Source organism: Crinia signifera, chromosome 1 (assembly GCF_055691185.1).
Source record: "Crinia signifera chromosome 1, ASM5569118v1, whole genome shotgun sequence".
Lineage (NCBI taxonomy): Eukaryota > Metazoa > Chordata > Amphibia > Anura > Myobatrachidae > Crinia > Crinia signifera.
In genome coordinates this window covers 60,806,509-60,826,618 of record NC_139217.1, presented here as the reverse complement: position 1 = coordinate 60,826,618, position 20,110 = coordinate 60,806,509, and the positions used below count along the sequence as shown (strand labels likewise).

The 20,110-nt window shown below is 41.9% G+C and overlaps 1 protein-coding gene across 1 annotated transcript in view; it reads right to left on the bottom strand.

Annotated features, from left to right (window-relative positions):
- Positions 1-7,262: 7,262 nt before the first annotated feature.
- UGDH (UDP-glucose 6-dehydrogenase) overlaps positions 7,263-20,110 on the bottom strand; it is a 27,516-nt gene continuing 14,668 nt past the window's right edge. Inside the window, exons 8-12 of the mRNA XM_083158362.1 lie at positions 16,204-16,334; positions 15,798-15,931; positions 13,361-13,452; positions 13,144-13,254; positions 7,263-8,580 (exon numbers count right to left, since the gene is read on the bottom strand). Of these exons, the coding sequence (XP_083014488.1) occupies positions 8,470-8,580; positions 13,144-13,254; positions 13,361-13,452; positions 15,798-15,931; positions 16,204-16,334 (579 nt within the window). The 3' untranslated portion in view covers positions 7,263-8,469. The remainder of the gene's footprint in view (positions 8,581-13,143; positions 13,255-13,360; positions 13,453-15,797; positions 15,932-16,203; positions 16,335-20,110) is intronic.

Below are 20,110 nucleotides of genomic sequence, written 5' to 3'. Positions count from 1 at the left end.
TGGGGGTTTGAAATGTACACTATACCCCTAGATGAATTCCCTGAGGGGTGTAGTTTGCAAAATGGGGTCACTTGTGGGGGGGTTCCACTGTATTGGTGCTTGGGGGGTCTTGCTAATGCAACATAGCACCCACCAAAATTCCACCAGAATCTGAGCTGCAAAATCCAAAAATCACTCCTTCCTTTCTGAGTCCTGCCATGCACCCAAATGGTATTTTTTGGTCACATGTGAGGCATTGCCGTACTCGGGAGAAATTGGGGCACAGATTTTGGGGTGCTTTTTCTCCTTCATACCTTCTGAAAATGAAAAATTTTGAGCCAGAACTGCATTTTTGTGTAAAAAATTTAATTTTTCATTTTCACTGCCCAGTTGTACCACAATTGGTGAAACCCCTGGGGGTTTGAAATGTACACTATACCCCTAGATGAATTCCCTGAGGGGTGTAGTTTGCAAAATGGGGTCACTTGTGGGGGGGTTCCTAAATTTTAGCATCTTATGGTGCCTAGAAACCTACATGGTGCCTAAAAAATAATCTCATAAAAAGGAGGCTCCAAAATCAAGTAGGTGCTCCTTCTATTATGAAGCCTGTGGTTTGGTCAACGTGCACACTAGGGCCACATATAGGATATTTATGAAAACAAAAGAATTGGGGGAATCAATTTTTAGTCACATTTCACTAGTAAAATGTACTGTGTTCCTTAGAAAAATGTATTAAAATTGCAAATCTGCAAAAAAAAAATGAAATTTTGAAATTTCACCTACACTTTGTTTTAATTCCTGTGAAACACCTAAAGGGTTAACAAACTTCCAAAATGCTGTTTTGAATACTGTGAGGGGTGCAGTTTTTGAAATGGTATCATTTATGGGGGTGTCTCACATACAAGTCCCTCAAAGTCACATCAGAACTGAACTGGTCCCTAAAAAAATCAGTGTTTGAAATTTTCTTGAAAATTTGAGAATTTGCTATTCATATTGTAAGCCTCCTAGTGTCCAAAAAAATTAAAAGGAAGTTGAAATAATGATGGAAACATAAAGTAGACATATGGTCTATGTTAGTTATTAACTATTTTGAGTGGTATGATTATTTGTCTCACAAGCAGAAAATTTAACATTTTGCAAATTGCAAAATTTTCCATTTTTTCACGACATTTTGGTATTTTTCACAAAAAAACACAGACTGTATCGACCCAAATTTACCACTAATTTGAAGTACAATGTGTCACGAAAAAACAATCTCAAAATCACTGGGATAAGTAAAAGCAAAAAAAAGTTATCCCCACTTAAGTGATACATGTCAGATTTGAAAAAAAGGGCTCTGTCAGGAACGCAAAAACTGGCTCTGTCAGGAAGGGGTTAATAATTGTCAAATACCAAATGCATAGGTATGTTCTAAAGCTCTATTCGTGCCAGACATATAACGGCTTAGCTCTGGTAGGGAAAGGTCTATTTCACAGGTTTAGTCTTAAAGGGACCTTCATTTCCTAGGTCTTGTCGACATCAAAACAATGGACACAGGTATTCAGTGTCTATATGTCCACTTGGAAACGTAGTGTGCATAGCAATTGTCCTTAATCTAAGGGTTGTTTCTATTCTATGTGCCTATGAAGCAGGCCGGCTTCTGGCTTCGGGAAAAAAGGAAAACTTAGCGAGTATTAGACTTAAAGGTATATATACGTTTATGAAAAATCATAGAGAGTATTATCCAAAAAGATACTGAGTGGGAGATAGTACAAATAGCAAAATAGCACAATAAAAATGAGAATAAAAAATAGTAAATACTAAATGATAGATAATAAAAAATATAGTAATAAATATTAAATAATAAATAAATAAAATATTAAATATAAAAAATAATAAATAATAAAGATGAAAATAAATAAAAATAATAATAAAAAATATGAAAATGACAATAAATAAAAATACCGATAAAAATAACCAATGTAGAGATAAAGCCCAAGCTGGCAATTTATTAACAATCCTGGCTCCTACTGAGTTGGTTCTAGGGTCATCTATTTTCATATATGTTCTTCTAATTTAGAAAATATAGTATCACTTTCCATGCCGCTACCACTTGGCTGTGGTCATGCTTCTACATGATGTACATTTTGCCATACTCAAAAACGAGATGAGAAGATGGAGAGGAAAACAATAAATAAATGAAGGGGGGGGGGGAGGAAAAGAAGAAAGGGAAATGCATCTAGTGTTCTATCTGAGTGCATGATAGGGGCTCGGTTGTGAGGTGCACATATCACCCATTATATATAGGGGACTTTTCATAGACAGCAGTGAGGGACTGGCCTAATAGAAAGTACCAGACATCAGAAGAGCAGGGGTCAGATAAATTCAAGATCTATAGTTTCGTTTAGGCCATGGGGTTTTAGTGTCTGCAGCTTCAGTATCCATGCCACTTCCTGTCGGCACAGATTCCTGAACCTGTCTCCTCCACGGCTTGTCGTTGCTATGTGCTCTAAACCCACGACTCTTAGATTTGCAGGGTCACTGTCATGAACCTCCGCAAAGTGGCGGGGGACACTATGGTTTGTACATTTCTTTATAATATTGCTCCAACACTCTAACCTTCAGAGGGCGAATAGTGCGGCCTACATAGTAGATATTGCAAGAGCATATTAGTAGGTATATTACATAGTTAGTGGTGCAGTTTATAAATGATTCGATATTTAACGTTTTTTCCAGATTTGTGGATGTGATCTTCTGTGTCTTATTAATTACAGGTTTACAGGTTATGCATTGTGCATGGTTACATCTATGGAATCCTACTATTTTAGGGCCCACAATTGTGCTTTGTGCTCCTACCTTTTTAGTGTCCGATTTAAAGAAGCTTGGTGCTAGTATATTTTTTAAATTACGTGCTCGTTTGAAAATGATAGATGGCTCTTTTTCTAGATTGGTCAGAAGGATGGGATCCGTACTAAGCAATTTATAGTTCCATTTGATTATATTTGAAATCTTATTGGCAGCCACATTATATTTGGAAATGAAGCATTCTTTACCAATCCTTCCATCCCTACTTTCATTTTTATTTTCTCTCTCTGTTTGTTTTTACGGTCAATAATTTTACTCCTATCTAGATTACCAGTGTACTCCAAGGCCTCATCCAATATGGCCTGAGGGTATTCTCGGCCTTTAAACTCTAAAATGATGTGTTTGTTCTAGAAATTTGGCATCAGACGTACAGTTGCGCCTGATTCTTTGTAGTTGGCCCTTTGTTGAGCCAGCTTTTTTTATGATTGCTAGAGTAGGGTATAAAGCTACATACGTCAACTGTTTTTTTTTAGCCAGCAACTGTCAACATTCCTCCTATCACCTCCACCGTTACGTCAAGGAAACTCAAATGTGTGGGGTGGTGAGTGCATGTGAAGGATAAACCATAAGTGTTATTATTTAAGTGCATAACAAAATCATTAATCGAATCAGTGCTCCCGTGCCAAATAAAGAACAGGTCGTCGATATAGCGACCATAGAGGACCAGGTTCGCTGCCCAGTCCCCATTCCAAATGTGTTGGTCCTCAAATTTTCCCATGAAGATGTTAGCGAAACTGGGCACGAACCTAGTCCCCATCGCTGTACCGAGGACCTGTTGATAGTGACAGTGATCAAAAAGAAAGTGATTATGTGACAGAATGAATTTAATAGAAGCTAGAATAAATGCTCGGCTCCCCTCTGAGATCCCCATACCTCTCCTAAGGGTTTCATCCACTGCCAGGACCCCATTTTGATGGGGAATGTTGGTATACAATGCCTGGACATCGCATGTCACCAGTTGGTACTCATGATGCCACCCTATACCCTCCACCATTTGGATGAAGTGGGTGGTGTCCTTGATATGGGATCTCAGATAGGAGGCGCGTGGCTGCAAATAACTATCAATAAATTGTGAAAGGTTAGAAGTAAGTCCCCCAATACCAAAAATTATAGGTCGTCCCGGTGGATTGTGAAGCGTCTTGTGTATTTTAGGCAAGTGATAGAAAATGGGGGTGACCGAGTGGAGGGGGTCGAGGAACCAAAATTCGTCCTTTGTAATGACATTATCAGTTACCGCATTCTCCAGGAGTGTTTTAAATTCCTCCTGGTATTGCATCATTGGGTTATTTTTAAGGATCTTGTAAAATTTACTGTCAGCCAGTTGACGTTTTGCTTCCCCTACATAATAATTAGTGTCCTGAATGACCACACCCCCTCCCTTGTCTGCTGCCTTTGAAATGGCTTTTTAGTATATATATATATATATATATATATATATATATATATATATATATATATATATATATATATATATATATATTTTTTTTTTTTTTTTTTGCTTTTTTGCATGCATGCAAAGTTATTGTTTTATACTTTCGCGATTTGTGATATATGTTATGTGTATTGTTTATTAAATTATTTTAGTGTACAGAAGGCGCCCACTGGTTTTCCTTTTTATGTTCTAGAATGGGTTTGAAAAATGAGTTTAGTTTTTGATGGTACTTTATCGCTCTGCACTGTATCACTCTAGGCTTAGTACATCTGCCCCAGATTATGATCCTGTGTAATCTGCATAACGAACTGCGATTTCTCAGCAAGATTAATCTCTAGGAAATGTCTGATATAGACGTAGGAGTATTCTTGTGAAAGCTGTAACTGGTGAGCGAGAGATCACTGTGACACGAGCACATGAAGATGACATTTAAGGTCTTCTGTCTTGGGAACAAAATGGAAAAATATTCAAATAAGCACCCAATTCCCATTGGCTATTCCCTGCACTAATCAAACACGACCATTTGCCCAATAGATCGTCCAGCCAATAATACAGAGGCTACAGAACTCTGCTCTCAAGGCAGTTTAACAGTACAGGTTTTAAGGATATACATGCTCAAGCATATGTGCCTTAATCTGTGGAGATGTGCCCTCATACATCTAGGTTCAATACGCCACGGATGCAAGTGAACGGAGCCAATTTATTATGCAACACATATTTGTGTGCGACTGGGTGTATAGGAATAAGAGTCAGGTAGATAATATTGGTGACACTTGTGCATAGTGATCAGTGTGATATTGGTGTAGGGATGGTAAATATATATTGCTGTTGGCTCTGTGTGTGCCTTCTACCAGTTGGATATGTATGGTGATATATAGATTACACAAAATGAATATATTTACTGTTACAGGTTGAGTATCCAAATATCCGTTATCCAAATTATTCCGAATACAATAAATTCCAGAAAGTGAATTTTTTTCCCTAAAAGCACTACTGGGGTCATCTGTAACAGCACTAGTGAGGACATAATATGTAACTGGCACTACTGGGGACATCTGTAACAGCACTAGTGAGGACATAATATGTAACTGGCACTACTGGGGACATCTGTAACAGCACTAGTGAGGACATAATATGTAACTGGCACTACTGGGGACATCTGTAACAGCACTAGTGAGGACATAATATGTAACTGGCACTTCTGGGGACATCTGTAACAGCACTAGTGAGGATATAATACCTAACTGGCACTACTGGGGACATCTGTAACAGCACTAGTGAGGACATAATATGTAGCTGGCACTACTGGGGACATCTGTAACAGCACTAGTGAGGACATAATATGTAACGGTCACTACTGGGGACATCTGTAACAGCAATACTGAGGACATAATATGTAACTGGCACTACCGGGGACATCTGTAACATCAATACTGAGGACATAATATGTAACTGGCACTACTGGGGACATCTGTAACACCAATACTGAGGACATAATATGTAACTGGCACTACTAGGGACATCTGTAACACCAATACTGAGGACATAATATGTAACTGGCACTAATGGGGACATCTGTAACAGCACTGGTGAGGATATGATAAGTAACTGACACTACCGGGGACAAGGGCGTAACTACCATAGGTGCAAGGGGTGCAGCTGCTATGGGGCCCAGAGCTGAAGGGGGCCCATCTTTTCTGTCTAGTAATATGTTTTACATACATTTATCCCCATCAGTTGCTAAATAGGGGGCCTTTACAAACTTTTGCTATGGGGCCCACAAATATATAGGTACGCCTCTGACCGGGGACATCTGTAACAGCAATACTGAGGACATAATATGTAACTGGCACTACTGGGGACATCTGTAACAGCACTAGTGAGGACATAATATGTAACTGGCACTAATGGGGACATCTGTAACAGCACTAGTGAGGACATAATATGTAACTGGCACTTCTGGGGACATCTGTAACAGCACTAGTGAGGACATAATACCTAACTGGCACTACTTGGGACATCTGTAACAGCACTAGTGAGGACATAATATGTAACGGTCACTACTGGGGACATCTGTAACAGCAATACTGAGGACATAATATGTAACTGGCACTACCGGGGACATCTGTAACACCAATACTGAGGACATAATATGTAACTGGCATTACTGGGGACAACAGTAACACCAATACTCAGGACATAATATGTAACTGGCACTACTGGGGACATCTGTAACACCAATACTGAGGACATAATATGTAACTGGCACTAATGGGGACATCTGTAACAGCACTAGTGAGGACATGATAAGTAACTGACACTACCGTCCGGGGACATCTGTAACAGCAATACTGAGGACATAATATGTAACTGGCACTACTGGGGACATCTGTAACAGCACTAGTGAGGACATGATATGTAACAGCACTAGTGAGGACATAATATGTAACCGGCACTAATGGGGACATCTGTAACAGCACTAGTGAGGACATAATATGTAACTGGCACTACTGGGGACGTCTGTAACAGCACTAGTGAGGACATGATATGTAACTGGCACTACTGGGGACATAATATGTAACTGGCACTACTGGGGACATCTGTAACAGCACTAGTGAGGACATAATATGTAACTGGCACTAATGAGGATATGATATGTAACTGGCACTAAATATGTGCAAGAAAATTATTGCTGGGCATTCAACATCAGTGCCTGAGATAGGACACAAACTTTGTTTCATGTTTTGAAACCTTGTTTTATGCACAAATAAAAAATGTGTGTATTTCATGTGTTTGTACATAAATGCAAGATACATCATTGAAATGTAAAAATATTCTGAAATACGGAATAATCTGTTATCCCAAATTCTTTAGGTCCCAATCATTTTAGATAAAGGATACTCAACCTGTATTAGCAGACCTGACATCAGTACTGGTTGACAATGGTACGATAAATGTAGGTCAGACTATTTGACATGGCAGCTCAGAAACCACAATAAAACACAAAGACTGCTACAAATTCTTTATTGCAAATATTACATTGATGAATATACCATAAATGAAGAATAACAATGTCCCTAGGGTGGCGACATACTCTGCCTGGTTACCTGGTAGGGTGGTCAACAAATGACAAAGATACCTTGTATCCATAAGAGACATATTGGGAACATGGCAAAGCCTGGAAGACACGTGTGCCCATATGCACCGTGGGTCCAGTCCTCTTATGGGTTGACTAAAGGAATAAGCAACATACACGTGAATGTACATTCACTAGGAACGAGACACAAAGTGAACCCATAGGATGAAAGTTAGTTCAGCAGACAGACTTTCTGGCTGCACTGTATATAAGGAACAGATACAGTATTACAATGACTAATATATGGGCAATGGATGAATTTCCCAGTTTACCATGCATTTTAGAACCTGTAACAAGTACAGAGTGTACTGTTCCTATCTGTTCAGATTAAAAAAAGGCCCAAAATGACTTTAATCTAAGTAAATCATATATAGTTTCATTATTTCTCTTCCGTCTGCAGAAAGGAATCCAGTCTGTGTATTACAATCTAGAAAAGAACCATGTTCTAAGTTACATTTGTTCTACGGTTGCAGGATGCTGGCCAGGCCCGGAACCGGTCACAGGTGTAGCTGGCAATGCATCCACACATACCGTATTGCCAAGAGCCTAATAATCAGACTACAGATATCATTTAAAAAAATAGTTTGAGTTTTCACGATTCGACAAACCCCCTTTAATGGGCGCGATAGTCCAGATGCTCGATACAGGATTATAAAAATACAAAATGTTCCAAAAATAGATTTGATCCAAAACGTTCCTTTAAATATCCAAATAGAAAAAAAAGTTTAGAAATAGTCCAGTTTTGCAAAGGAAGAGCATGCTGTAATGACTGCAATACCCTTGTTTATATATTTTTATTAAAAATAAAAATTACATTCGCTAGCTCTATTACAAAATCTGTCTGTTTGGTCTCCATAATTGTGGGTTTTGAAAGCTATATCCCAGACTGTGCAGTGGGGAAGGTGAATTATGTACAAATAAATTATCTATTGATGCTAATGAATTATTAACCATGCAATGTACCTAGAAGTAACCTCTCTGTTACCTGAGGAGCATAGAGGAATACTGCAGACCTACTGGTCAGCCCACAGACATGACATGTTCAAATCCTTGTAACCTAAATATCTCCCAGCGCAGCTTATACTCTGGCCTTCTTGATAGGTAGATCTGTAAGGCTAAACTTGGGGATGTCGGCTGTTGGTGTGAACGGGATTCTCTTAGTCGCCACCTTTTTCCCAATGGTTTCAACCTTAAAATAAAAAAAATAAAATAAATTATTATAACATAACTAAAAGAATAAATACCGTATATACTCGAGTGTAAGTCAACCAGAATATAAGCCGAGGCACCTAATTTTACCACAAAAAAAATGGGAAAACTTATTGACTCGAGTAGAAGCCTAGGGTGGGAAATGCAGCAGCTACTGGTAAATTTTCCTGTATAATAATACCGGGGGGTGCGCGGCGGCCACCACTGCTGACCTGCTCCTGCGTCCGGCCGTCCAACTCCACAGCGCTGCCCGGCTCCACTCTACAGCGGCCAGGCCTCCTGCACTAGACATTTCCTCAGTGCAGGAGGCTGGCGGCCATGTTGCCATAGCCGCGCCTATGTAAAAAGCCACTGACTCGAGTATAAGCCGAGGGGGGCAAAAATAAAATAAAAAAGCCAGAAAAACTCGGCTTATACTCGAGTATATATGGTAATAATAATAATAATATTAAGGCACTATGGGGGTAGATGTATGAAGCTGCGCTATGGCCCTTATTCAGATCTGATCGCAGTACAAATTTGATCTCAAAATGGGCAAAACCATGTGCACTGCAGGTGGAACAGATGTAACGTGCAGAGAGTTACATTGGGGTGAGTTATTTTGTTTCTGTGCATGGTAAATACTGGCTGCATTATTTTTACACTGCGATTTAGATTTCAGTTTCAACACACCCCACGCACATGTAACTCTCTCTGCACATGTTACATCGGCCCACCACCTGCAGTGCACATGGCTTTGCCCATTTTGAGAACAAATTTGTACCGCTAACAGATCTGAATAAGTGCTGATGTGCTTTATGCACATAGCGCTCCTTATTTTTGACAATTACTGATTCCTCCAAATGTATGAAGAGGCTGTTAATGGGGGAGAGATTTGCTTTCTTCACTAACGATTAGCGCTAAGTTTATTGTCCTCTTGCCCATACCCTTATGTACCATCCATGTGCAGGCAAGTATTAGACGAAAAATCAGCGCTTCTTCCAGATCCCCAGCCCCGAGCTATTGTCACCCGGTCCCTGTTGCCAGCTCCAGACTACGCAGGAGATATCACAATAATAGCGAGATCTCAAGCATGACCAGTACAGCCAGCTGGAGGAGAGTGCGCTGGCTTTTTAAAAGGGCGCATGCACAGTAGCGCTGCAGCAGTGCCGATATATAAAAAGAGAAAAGGCTGCGCTCATCTCCCCTGAGCAGCATAATACATTTAGATGATGGTTGCCTGCTTCCTCACGATATTGCTGGAGAAATGGGACCCGAAAAAAAAATAAAAAAAAAATTAGGTACTTGTGGAGTATCACGGCTTCCACGACCTTGATCGTATGCTGATCGTATGATAAAAAAATCGCATCGCATACGATCAAATCGCATGCGATGCGATCGCACCCGATTTTGCACTGAAATGCATCAAAATGTGTAGTAAACATGTGAAATGCCCCCAAATGCCATTTTTCATAGTGTACCACCCCCACTATCAACGTCAACCCGAAGCGTGGCGAGCGCAGCGAGCCCGCGAGGGGCGGCGGTACGCGTCCTACGACCTTTTCATACCCCCACTATCCACGTCGGCATGGAGTTGAGAACAGAAAGTGTGGCGAGCCCCGCGAGGGGACGCGGATACCTTCACAGCTATACGCGTCCCCTCGCAGGCTTCACAGGTATCCGCGTCCCCTCGCCACACTTTCTATTCTCAACTCCACGCCGACGTGGATAGTGGGGTATGAAAAGGTCGTAGGACGCGGGCTCGTTGCGCTCGCCACGCTTCGGGTTGGCGTTGATTTTGGGGGTGGTACACAGTGAAAAATGACAGTTGGGGGCCAATTAACATGTTTCATACTAATTTTAATGCATTTAAGATCAAAAACGTATGCCATCGCATCGCATCGTATGGCATCCGATGCGATCGCATACGATTTTTGACCAAAAATCGGTAAAAATCGCATCGCATCGTATGCCACTACATATGGCATACGATGCCATACGATGGGAGCCGTGATACTCCACAAGTACCAAAAATTATATTTTAATACATTAACCCATTTTTTTTGTCACACGCAATACATTCACTTGGCCTGTAGATGGCGGTCATTATGCTTAAGATGGAAAGACTGATATAGTGTAAGATAATAGTTTCCTTACAAAATTATAATTGGATTAAGAACATGTATTATTTGCTTTATTGAGGGCTCTAAAGTATCCCTGTTCCCCACCCAAACTCATCTGCATTTACAGCACGGATCACTAACCACATGCCTGTAAATGTTACAACAGTTGTGAGTGTGGAGCAACTAACAAAACATATGAGGATTTCAGTCTGCAGAACATTCACATCATACATGCCAGCAAGCCAGAGTCAACTTAGTGCAATGTCCTTTGTGGCCCTGAACTTAAGCAGCACAGAGCACAAAGCCCCACTGCAAATAAAGGCCCTCATTCAGGTTGGATCGCAAATACACAGCTTCACAATAAATCAGGAATCTGTGCCGGCGCAGGACCATGTGCAGAACGGGTCATGCCGATGGCATAGCTGTATTGTGAACGTCTCTGACCGATTGGCAGGCAGATGTGTTCAGGGAGAAGCACGAGAAAGCAATGGCTGGCATTCGGGGAAACGGGGGCATGTCATCCACATCTGTGGCTGTACTGCGTCTACAATGCAGTTTTATTTGGCCTTGCAAATCCCCCTGCATATGCAAGCATCAGTATAGTCAGACTTACTCGGGCTGGAGTCACAGATGAACATTGTGGCCGATGGTCAAGATATTCACCCTGAACTGCGATCACGTTGCAGTTTTAGCAATCACAAGCGCAGAAAGGAGGTAGTACGCACCTCATTTATTTATTTAGTTTCTTATATAGCGCAGCATATTAAGTTGCGTTTACAATTGGAAACCGTGATAAAACAAACTGGGTAGTAACAGACCGATATAGAGGTAGGAGGGCCCTGCTCATAAGCTTAAGGGGGGCTATTCAATCCCCGCCACTATTTTGGACAGGGGAAATAGCGGAGGGCACCTATTCAGTGCGGTCTTGCCCGACAGCATTGAAGAGGCAGATCGACAGAACAGGCCCGACTTTAAAAGCTGTCTGGCCCGTTTCGCCGATAACGGACATGAATTGTCACGATCACGGACGAATCTCGACAATACACAAGCGTCTGCGCTGACACGACCCCCATTTTGTCAATCGGCAGGCAGAACATTGAATCCCGCCTGGCGATATGCGGTAGACCAAAATAGGGTCACGGCTGTCGGGACAGATCGACAGTCCTGCCCCGGTATTGAATACCCCCCTAAATCTTACATTTGCTTTGCTAAGGATAGCAAGCAGCTTGGCATAAACAATCCAACCTGAATGAGAGCCAAAGTACACAGTCAGCCAGTAATGTGGACTCCTGCACAGAGAGGATGCAATGAACTTGGCAAATACATGGAGTAGTTCTCTTAGACGAAGCCAAATACAATAACGCAATAATGTGCGCTCAGCCTTTTAACTTTATAAAAAAAAAAAAGTTAGCGTGGAGTTTTAAACGTTGCTGCAATCTTATATTATGGAGTCTGGGCTCCGTCAGTAGGAGTCTGCCTCAGTGTCTGGCCGGGCTCAGTAGGAGTCTGCCTCAGTGTCTGGCCGGGCTCAGTAGGAGTCATGCTGAGCAAAAGCAGAGATTAACCTATTCCCCTTGGTCAGTTATGTCCAAATTGCAGAATGACTGTACAGTTACGCCCATATAACAGCCTGCCTCACCCACAGGACGGATTCATCATCTTATGCCGTAACTACTTTTTATTTTGTAATTTATTACACCCGGAAAACATGCGCTTAGAAGCAATTTTCTCCTTATTAGCTTTATGAAGGTATTAAAAAGTAAAGAAAATGTTCAGACGCTTAAAATGACATCAGAACGAAGGCAGCGATCCATGGATGTTGTAATCCTTAGGTTTTAAACTAAGGAACAGACCGCAATACATAGGATTGCACCGTTAGCGTACATGCCAATACAAGTTAGGCACAACTCACATACACCCGTGCCTTTAATGCTTTATTTTGCTTGAGAAATACACACTTGCTATTACAGATGTAGCACCTCTAAGTGAGCCCAGGAAAATCGCCAGAGGAGAGGCGCTGCATCTGACGGGGACACGCATCCCCTTCACTCGGCGGCGGATGGCGGAATCCCTGCCCGTCTCCGCTTCAGGGAGACGGGCAGGAGCGGACTCCATCAGAACGGGGGCATAAGTGTCTCGTGTGCGCACGCCCCCTTCTGCCAGCTGGCGATTCTATCGCCTAGAGCAGCTCTAATGAGAGCTGATCCATCTGTAGGTCTCACTAAAACCTCTAGAACTTCTGGAATACATAAGATACACCTCTCAAACCCTGAGACTAGGTCATTTGGACAGTTGTTCTGATAAACTCTATTTATACTCGACCCAGAATAGATTATTTATTCTTACTATGGCATCCTGATTGAAGAACCTCTGGCCTTATACTGGTATCACTTGGTGCGTTAAATGGTGAACAATGTAATGTTGTAGTTGTATAGATGTACCTGGAACCCAATGTTCTGCAGCTCCCCATGGAGGTCATCTAGAACTCTCCTCCCATCGAATATAAATGCTGGTTTCAGCATCTTGGCGTGGATACGATTGAAATCCAGCTCCTGCCAACAAGAAAATAAAGACGCGTTTAGATGGCATCTCACAAAACGTCAGTGTTCACAAATCTGATATGTAACAAAGCACGTGGCGCCACATGTCACTTCTCACCTTAAACATGTCCCACTCCGTGCAGATAACCATAGCATGGGCAGTCTCACAGGCTTCATACGGGTCTGCCGATATGTGCACCAACTTCTCCACTAAACAGAAGAAACAAACGGTGTAATCCCCACTGTCACAATATTATTCTATTCTATTTATAAAGGTGCCACAATTGTTTCGCAGCGCTGTATAATGGGCATACAATGGAACAGGACAGGGAGACAAAAACAAAAACACCACAGCTTAGATGTAAGTAGTGAGGACGTGATCAATTTACTACTAGGGGCTGGTGGCCAAAGATGGAGATGAGTATGTAGATGAAGATGGTCGCTCAGTGTGAGTATGGGAGGGATGTGAGTGAAATGTAAAGAAAAATAGGGCTTTGATAACAGGAGGGAAGAGGGCCCTGCTCTGAGGAGCTTACAATCTAATAGGAAGGGGAGACAGACAGAGTGCATGAGGTGCAGGCAAGTGGGAGGTGGGTTGATAGCAGGATGTAAGCAAGCAGAGATGGTCAAGGCGTGTGGCAGGGGTCAGAGGACAAGCCTCAGGACTAGGTTATGCAGCGGAAGGGTACGCTTTGATTAATAGGTGAGTTTTCAGTGCCCGTTTGAAGCTTTGCAAGGTCAGGGAGCGTCTAATGGAGCAAGGGAGTGCGTTCCACTCAAGGGGTGCAAAGTTCTGAACTCTAGCATGGGAAAGGCAGGAGGGAGTAAGAATGGAGATGAGGTTGGAGATATATGGAGCAGTAGAATTAGAGATGGCGCTATATGTGAGGGTGAGCAGTTTGAAGAGGATTCTGTAGGGGAATGGGACCAAGATTTTGTGAAGGAGAGTGGCAGGAGAGGAAGATAAGCCTGGCTGCAGAGTTAAGGACAGATTGGAGGGGAGTGAGATGGGAGCGAGCGAGACCGGTGAGGAGAGTATTGCCGCAGTCTAGACAGAAGATGACTAGACTATGGGGCCTTATTCTAGTTCACTCTGACAAAATCCTTCTTAGATGGACAAAACCATGTGCACTGCAGGGGGGTAGATGTTACTGGTGCAGAGAGAATTAGATTTGGGTGGGGTTTACTTCAAAATGAGATCTATTTTGCAGTGTAAAAATAAAGCAGTCAGTATTTACCCTGCACAGAAACAAAATAACTCACCCAAATGTAATTCTCTCTGCAATTTTTACATCTGTCCCCCTGCAGTGCACATGGTTTTGTCCATCTAAGAAGGATTTTGTCAGAAAGAGTAAACTAGAATAAGGCCCTAGGTGTCACAATCTTATTTCGCCCTTGTAATTACCCTCTATATGCACATCCTCATTGTGCTAGGTTCCGACAGAGCTGCACGCTTAACTAAGTCTGCCCTATGGGGTTCTGAGCCTCAGAGCACTGCAAACAGACCTAGTATTATACAGTACAATTATGCATGTTAAGGAATAATATGGGGAGATGTAAATTAGTCCTTTAAAAGAAAACATGTAACCAATCATATAATAGCTATCATTTTACAGGGCATTTCTCAACCCTGATCCTCAGGACCCATACAAATCATGTGTTCCAAGTCCCCTGTGGATCTGTGATAGTTTGCCATACATCTGTGTCTGGCTACATAATGTAGTGGCGTTTCTGTATCCTGGTCCTCAGGATCCTGAACAGGTCACTTTTTCCAGATCACTCAGGTGTGTGACAAATGGTCACAATTTATATGGTGACAACAATGGAAGACGTGAACCGTTTCAGGTCTGGAGAACAGTCTGACAAACACTCTGCTTTAGAAGGTTGGATAATCTCCACCTAAGAGGTCAATCCTATTGGCCACAATGTTCCCCCAGGTGAGAGCAGCACAGTACTGCTGGATTCGCAGAACCTTGTTCACAGCGCCACAAGGCAGTGTACAAAAATGCACAAATGGGGGGTGAGGGCCTCAGATGGGCGAGTTCTGCTACCATTTGTACTGTGTCCTAAGTCTCCTGCAGAATATATGAAGCATGAGGAAGGACTGACAGCAGCCATTGCCACAACCAGAAGTTATGGTTAGGTAGTAAATTAATTAGTTGACCCGGTAAAATTACGACAATTTTAATTTAAATTAAATTTTAAATTACTAACTATTATCTTCTAGAACATGGGTCTTCAACCTGTGGCCCTCCAGATGTTGTGAATCTACATGTTCCAACATGCATTGCAAATTTTTTTTCCTATAAGAGCATGCCAAAAATCCTCAGGGCATGCTGGGACATGTAGTTCCACAACATCTGGAGGGCCACAGGTTGAAGACCTGTGTTCTAGAAGGTGCTAAATAAAGAAGTAGATTCTGATTGGTTGCCCATAGCAACAGCCCATGTGACAGAACTCCCATCAGTAAATTTACCCCTAACTGCCATCACAAATCCGTTCATATATTCCACATGCAATATGTGTCCTTGTTATTTCTGTATCTATGCACCTACCCCGGTCATCAGCAGCCACTCCGGGATGGGACAGGTCCATGATTATTTGTTCTCTTGGGACTTTGGGGTCGTAGATGTGAAGCTTGGCGCCTTCATCCATGAGGTACTTACTAATATAGATACTGGAGGACTCTCTGGAAAAGATTTATACACAAGTTAAAACAAAAAAAACAGGTCATCTTTAATTTACAGGTCCGTGTCCATATCAAACTCATTTAAAAAACAAATCATAAAAAAAAAAGCTACAAGAACGACAGCCCTGGTGCGGAGGGAGAACCGCGCCAGTCTGCATGGTGCGTCCTTTATGAAATCACAGCAATGACGCACACAAATGCACCTAGGCGGACTTGGGCAGTTGGGCAGGAGATGCGTCGAAGCTTCTAAGAAGAGTAGACAAGTGTATTACCGCGTGTCTCCGGTGTCTTTTTTGAACGCAAATCCCAGGACAGCAATTTTTTTGTCAGCCACCGTATTGAATAAACAATCAATGATCCTGGAGGTAAACCGTCTTCTCTGGTACTCGTTCATGTCTATAACCTGGAATGGGAGAAATGAGGGGTTAATACCTGATCACTCCGCTGTGAATTCGCAGGCAGGGAGATTATCGATAGACTGTACATGCATACAGATCATAGTGCGTATGCGTGAGGCTCATGGTTTTTTTTTTTTTTTTTGTAATCGCCGGCCCAGATGGGACTGTTTCTTTCACAGCCACCAAAACCTGACCAATGCACAGAGTGCACACACTGGAAAAATCATTTGATGGCGAGTGGATTTGCAGCCAATCACCAATCCAGCTAAACGCTAATCAATTCTCAGGCTTCCGCGGGGCGTGATTTCACTCTGGCAAGTCATACATATATATATATATATATATATATATATATATATATATATATATATATATATATATATATATATATATATATATATATATATATATATATATATATATATATATATATATATATATATATATAGAAGTATATGAAATGGGCACTCACCAAGGTCTTTAAATTCAGCAAATAAATTTTTATTCATGAAAAGGTAGTACATCCGACGTGACGTGACGTTTCGATCAAAAGATCGTCATCAGGAAAGTAACAACACAGGTAACCGGTATCATTTCCAACAACAGGCAACCTGGTATCCATCCATGGAGGAGATACAACTGTACAGCCTCACCGGGCCAGTTTAAATACCCTCATACCGGAAGTGATCACTTCACTTCCTGGTGTAACATCATAAACGGTACCTTTAGCGTGTAAACACATATGGAGAAAACAGGGCGATCTGTAAACATAACCTATACTCAGTAAGGGCAGCGGTATGTACCATGTAATAGAGAAAAGACATCAAATAACAACAAAAGCGCTGTTTAGCGCTAATCGCACTGATCCCGCTGGACCGGAAGTGGAACTGTGCGTTCCACCGGTCTGTATAGCGGAGAACTTCCGCGTGTCAGAACTGTCTCAGCCCTGCAGCCGCCAGACCGGAAGTAGAACTTGCGTTCCACCGGTCATGGCGAGGGGAGACTTCCGCGTTCCATGGGCAGTCGGGCACGCAGTGAACAGCGGTATAAATACCGGAAGTTCAACTTGCGTTCCAATACATCAAATGGGCGCAGCAACATGTGACCCATCAATGGTGACAAGTAAACAACTCAGTACAAAGGGAACCAATCAGCGGGGTGCAAGGGATATTAAGCATATGTTTGGGTATTTAGAAACCAGCCCGGGTGGCCTCACTAAAACTGGCATAATATAAACAAATTACATATATTTGCCCATATATCACCACTTGTTGATATAAAAAGCAAGTAAACAAAAATACATAAAAAATATACATAAATATACATAACATCTATATTGAAAAAGTGACACATATGTCCAAAATATATGTACAGTGTGCATTTTTATAATTTTATGATTATTATATTTTTATAATTTTGAAATTTAACGGTGTATAAAGTACCCCAAAGGGGTCATAAACAATTGGCACCACATGTGTGGGTATGACACAAGTGCATCGTACTCACACTCGGAACTGTATATACAACAAAGTAAATCAACAAATAAATAAATGAATAAATGTAGAAATAATACAAAAAAGAGAATGACCCGGAGACACCAAATCCAACTTCAAAAAGCAACAAAATCCAAACCAAGGCAACTGGAAAAATAACCATAAAAATGAAAAAACAGGAAAAGGGTATCAGAGGTTATTATCGCAAAAAAATGGATAATGGATTCGCCTCGTTTAGGCCTTTAGGGGCAATAGTGCCTAGTTCGAAAATCCATTTAGCTTCTCTTTTTCTGAGCATAGTATCTCTATCACCACCTCTCACTGGTTTAGGGATATGGTCTATCAGCATACAATCGGAGGCTGGCCACACTATGGCCAAATTTTGCAAAATGTTTAGCAACCGGTTTGTCCGAAGTTTTTGCAAGAATCGCTGCCCTAATGGTGGTCCTATGATTAGCCATCCTCTCTCGAAAGTCCCGTTTAGTCAGGCCCACATAATATAGCCCACATGGGCAAATAAGAATGTATATAACGTAATCCATTCTACAGTGGAGCCGGTGCCTGATGAGGATCTTCTTCCCACTGTGTGGGTGGGCAAACGATGGTCCTGTCATCAAGGACCTGCACGTAGTGCAGTCGCTGCATCTGAAACAACCGTTCTTAGGTCGAGGGAACCAGGTGCCTGTATCCACAGCAGGTTGGCAGAGAGGTCTCATCAATAAATCTTTCAGATTGCTTCCTCGTCTGTATGCACACATAGGAGGTACCTTACTAACACCAGCAAACGCTGGGTCTGTGGCAATTATTGGCCAAAACTTGGATAGCTTCTTTTTCCTAGTGTGTGCACCTGTGTCGAAATTGTTGGCATAAATCATTCTTGGTTTCATGTCAGCTGCACTCGGTACAGGCTGATCTGCTGAATTTTTGGACCTTGCCTTGGTGAGGCATCTAGAGAGGGTGGTGTCAGAATAGCCACGTTCTTTAAACCTGGAGTACATCTCTCCAATCTGTTCTTCCATCGTTGTTGTGGCCGTGTTGTTCCTTAGAACTCTTAAAAACTGAGACACTGGTAAGTTTTCTTTCAAATGGGGAGGGTGGTGGCTCGTTGCATGAAGGAGAGAATTCCTGTCTGTGTCCTTGCGGTAAAGTCTAGACCCTAGACCACATCCATCTTTGAAGAGTGTTACATCAAGAAAATTAATCTCAAAACAACTAAAAGAAAAAGTGAAGCGGATCGGTGTCTCCAGGCCATTCAAACAAAAAAGCATGTCCCTCAGGTCACTCTCACTTCCCAGCCAAATCAAAAAAACATCGTCTATATATCGACGATAATAAAATATATTAGTGCCATAGGCGGGGAAGATGTACTGCTGTTCATAACAGGCCATGTACAAGTTGGCGTACGCAGGTGCCAAATTTGACCCCATTGCGGTGCCAGTCTTTTGCACAAAATATTTATCTTTGTACAGAAAATAATTTTTCGTTAAAACCATTGTGGTTAAATCAACTAGAAAGTCCGTGGGGGGACCTCCACGTAACTCATCCTGCAGTGTATGTCTGATCACATCAAGGCCCGCCTCATGTGGAATCACGGTGTACAAGGATGCGACATCCATTGTCACTAAAATGGCTTCAGGGGGTATGGCTGGAATCCTCTTAATGCTTTGTAATAAATCACCAGTATCACGCATTATTACAAAGCATTAAGTATTACAAAGCATTAAGAGGATTCCAGCCATACCCCCTGAAGCCATTTTAGTGACAATGGATGTCGCATCCTTGTACACCGTGATTCCACATGAGGCGGGCCTTGATGTGATCAGACATACACTGCAGGATGAGTTACGTGGAGGTCCCCCCACGGACTTTCTAGTTGATTTAACCACAATGGTTTTAACGAAAAATTATTTTCTGTACAAAGATAAATATTTTGTGCAAAAGACTGGCACCGCAATGGGGTCAAATTTGGCACCTGCGTACGCCAACTTGTACATGGCCTGTTATGAACAGCAGTACATCTTCCCCGCCTATGGCACTAATATATTTTATTATCGTCGATATATAGACGATGTTTTTTTGATTTGGCTGGGAAGTGAGAGTGACCTGAGGGACATGCTTTTTTGTTTGAATGGCCTGGAGACACCGATCCGCTTCACTTTTTCTTTTAGTTGTTTTGAGATTAATTTTCTTGATGTAACACTCTTCAAAGATGGATGTGGTCTAGGGTCTAGACTTTACCGCAAGGACACAGACAGGAATTCTCTCCTTCATGCAACGAGCCACCACCC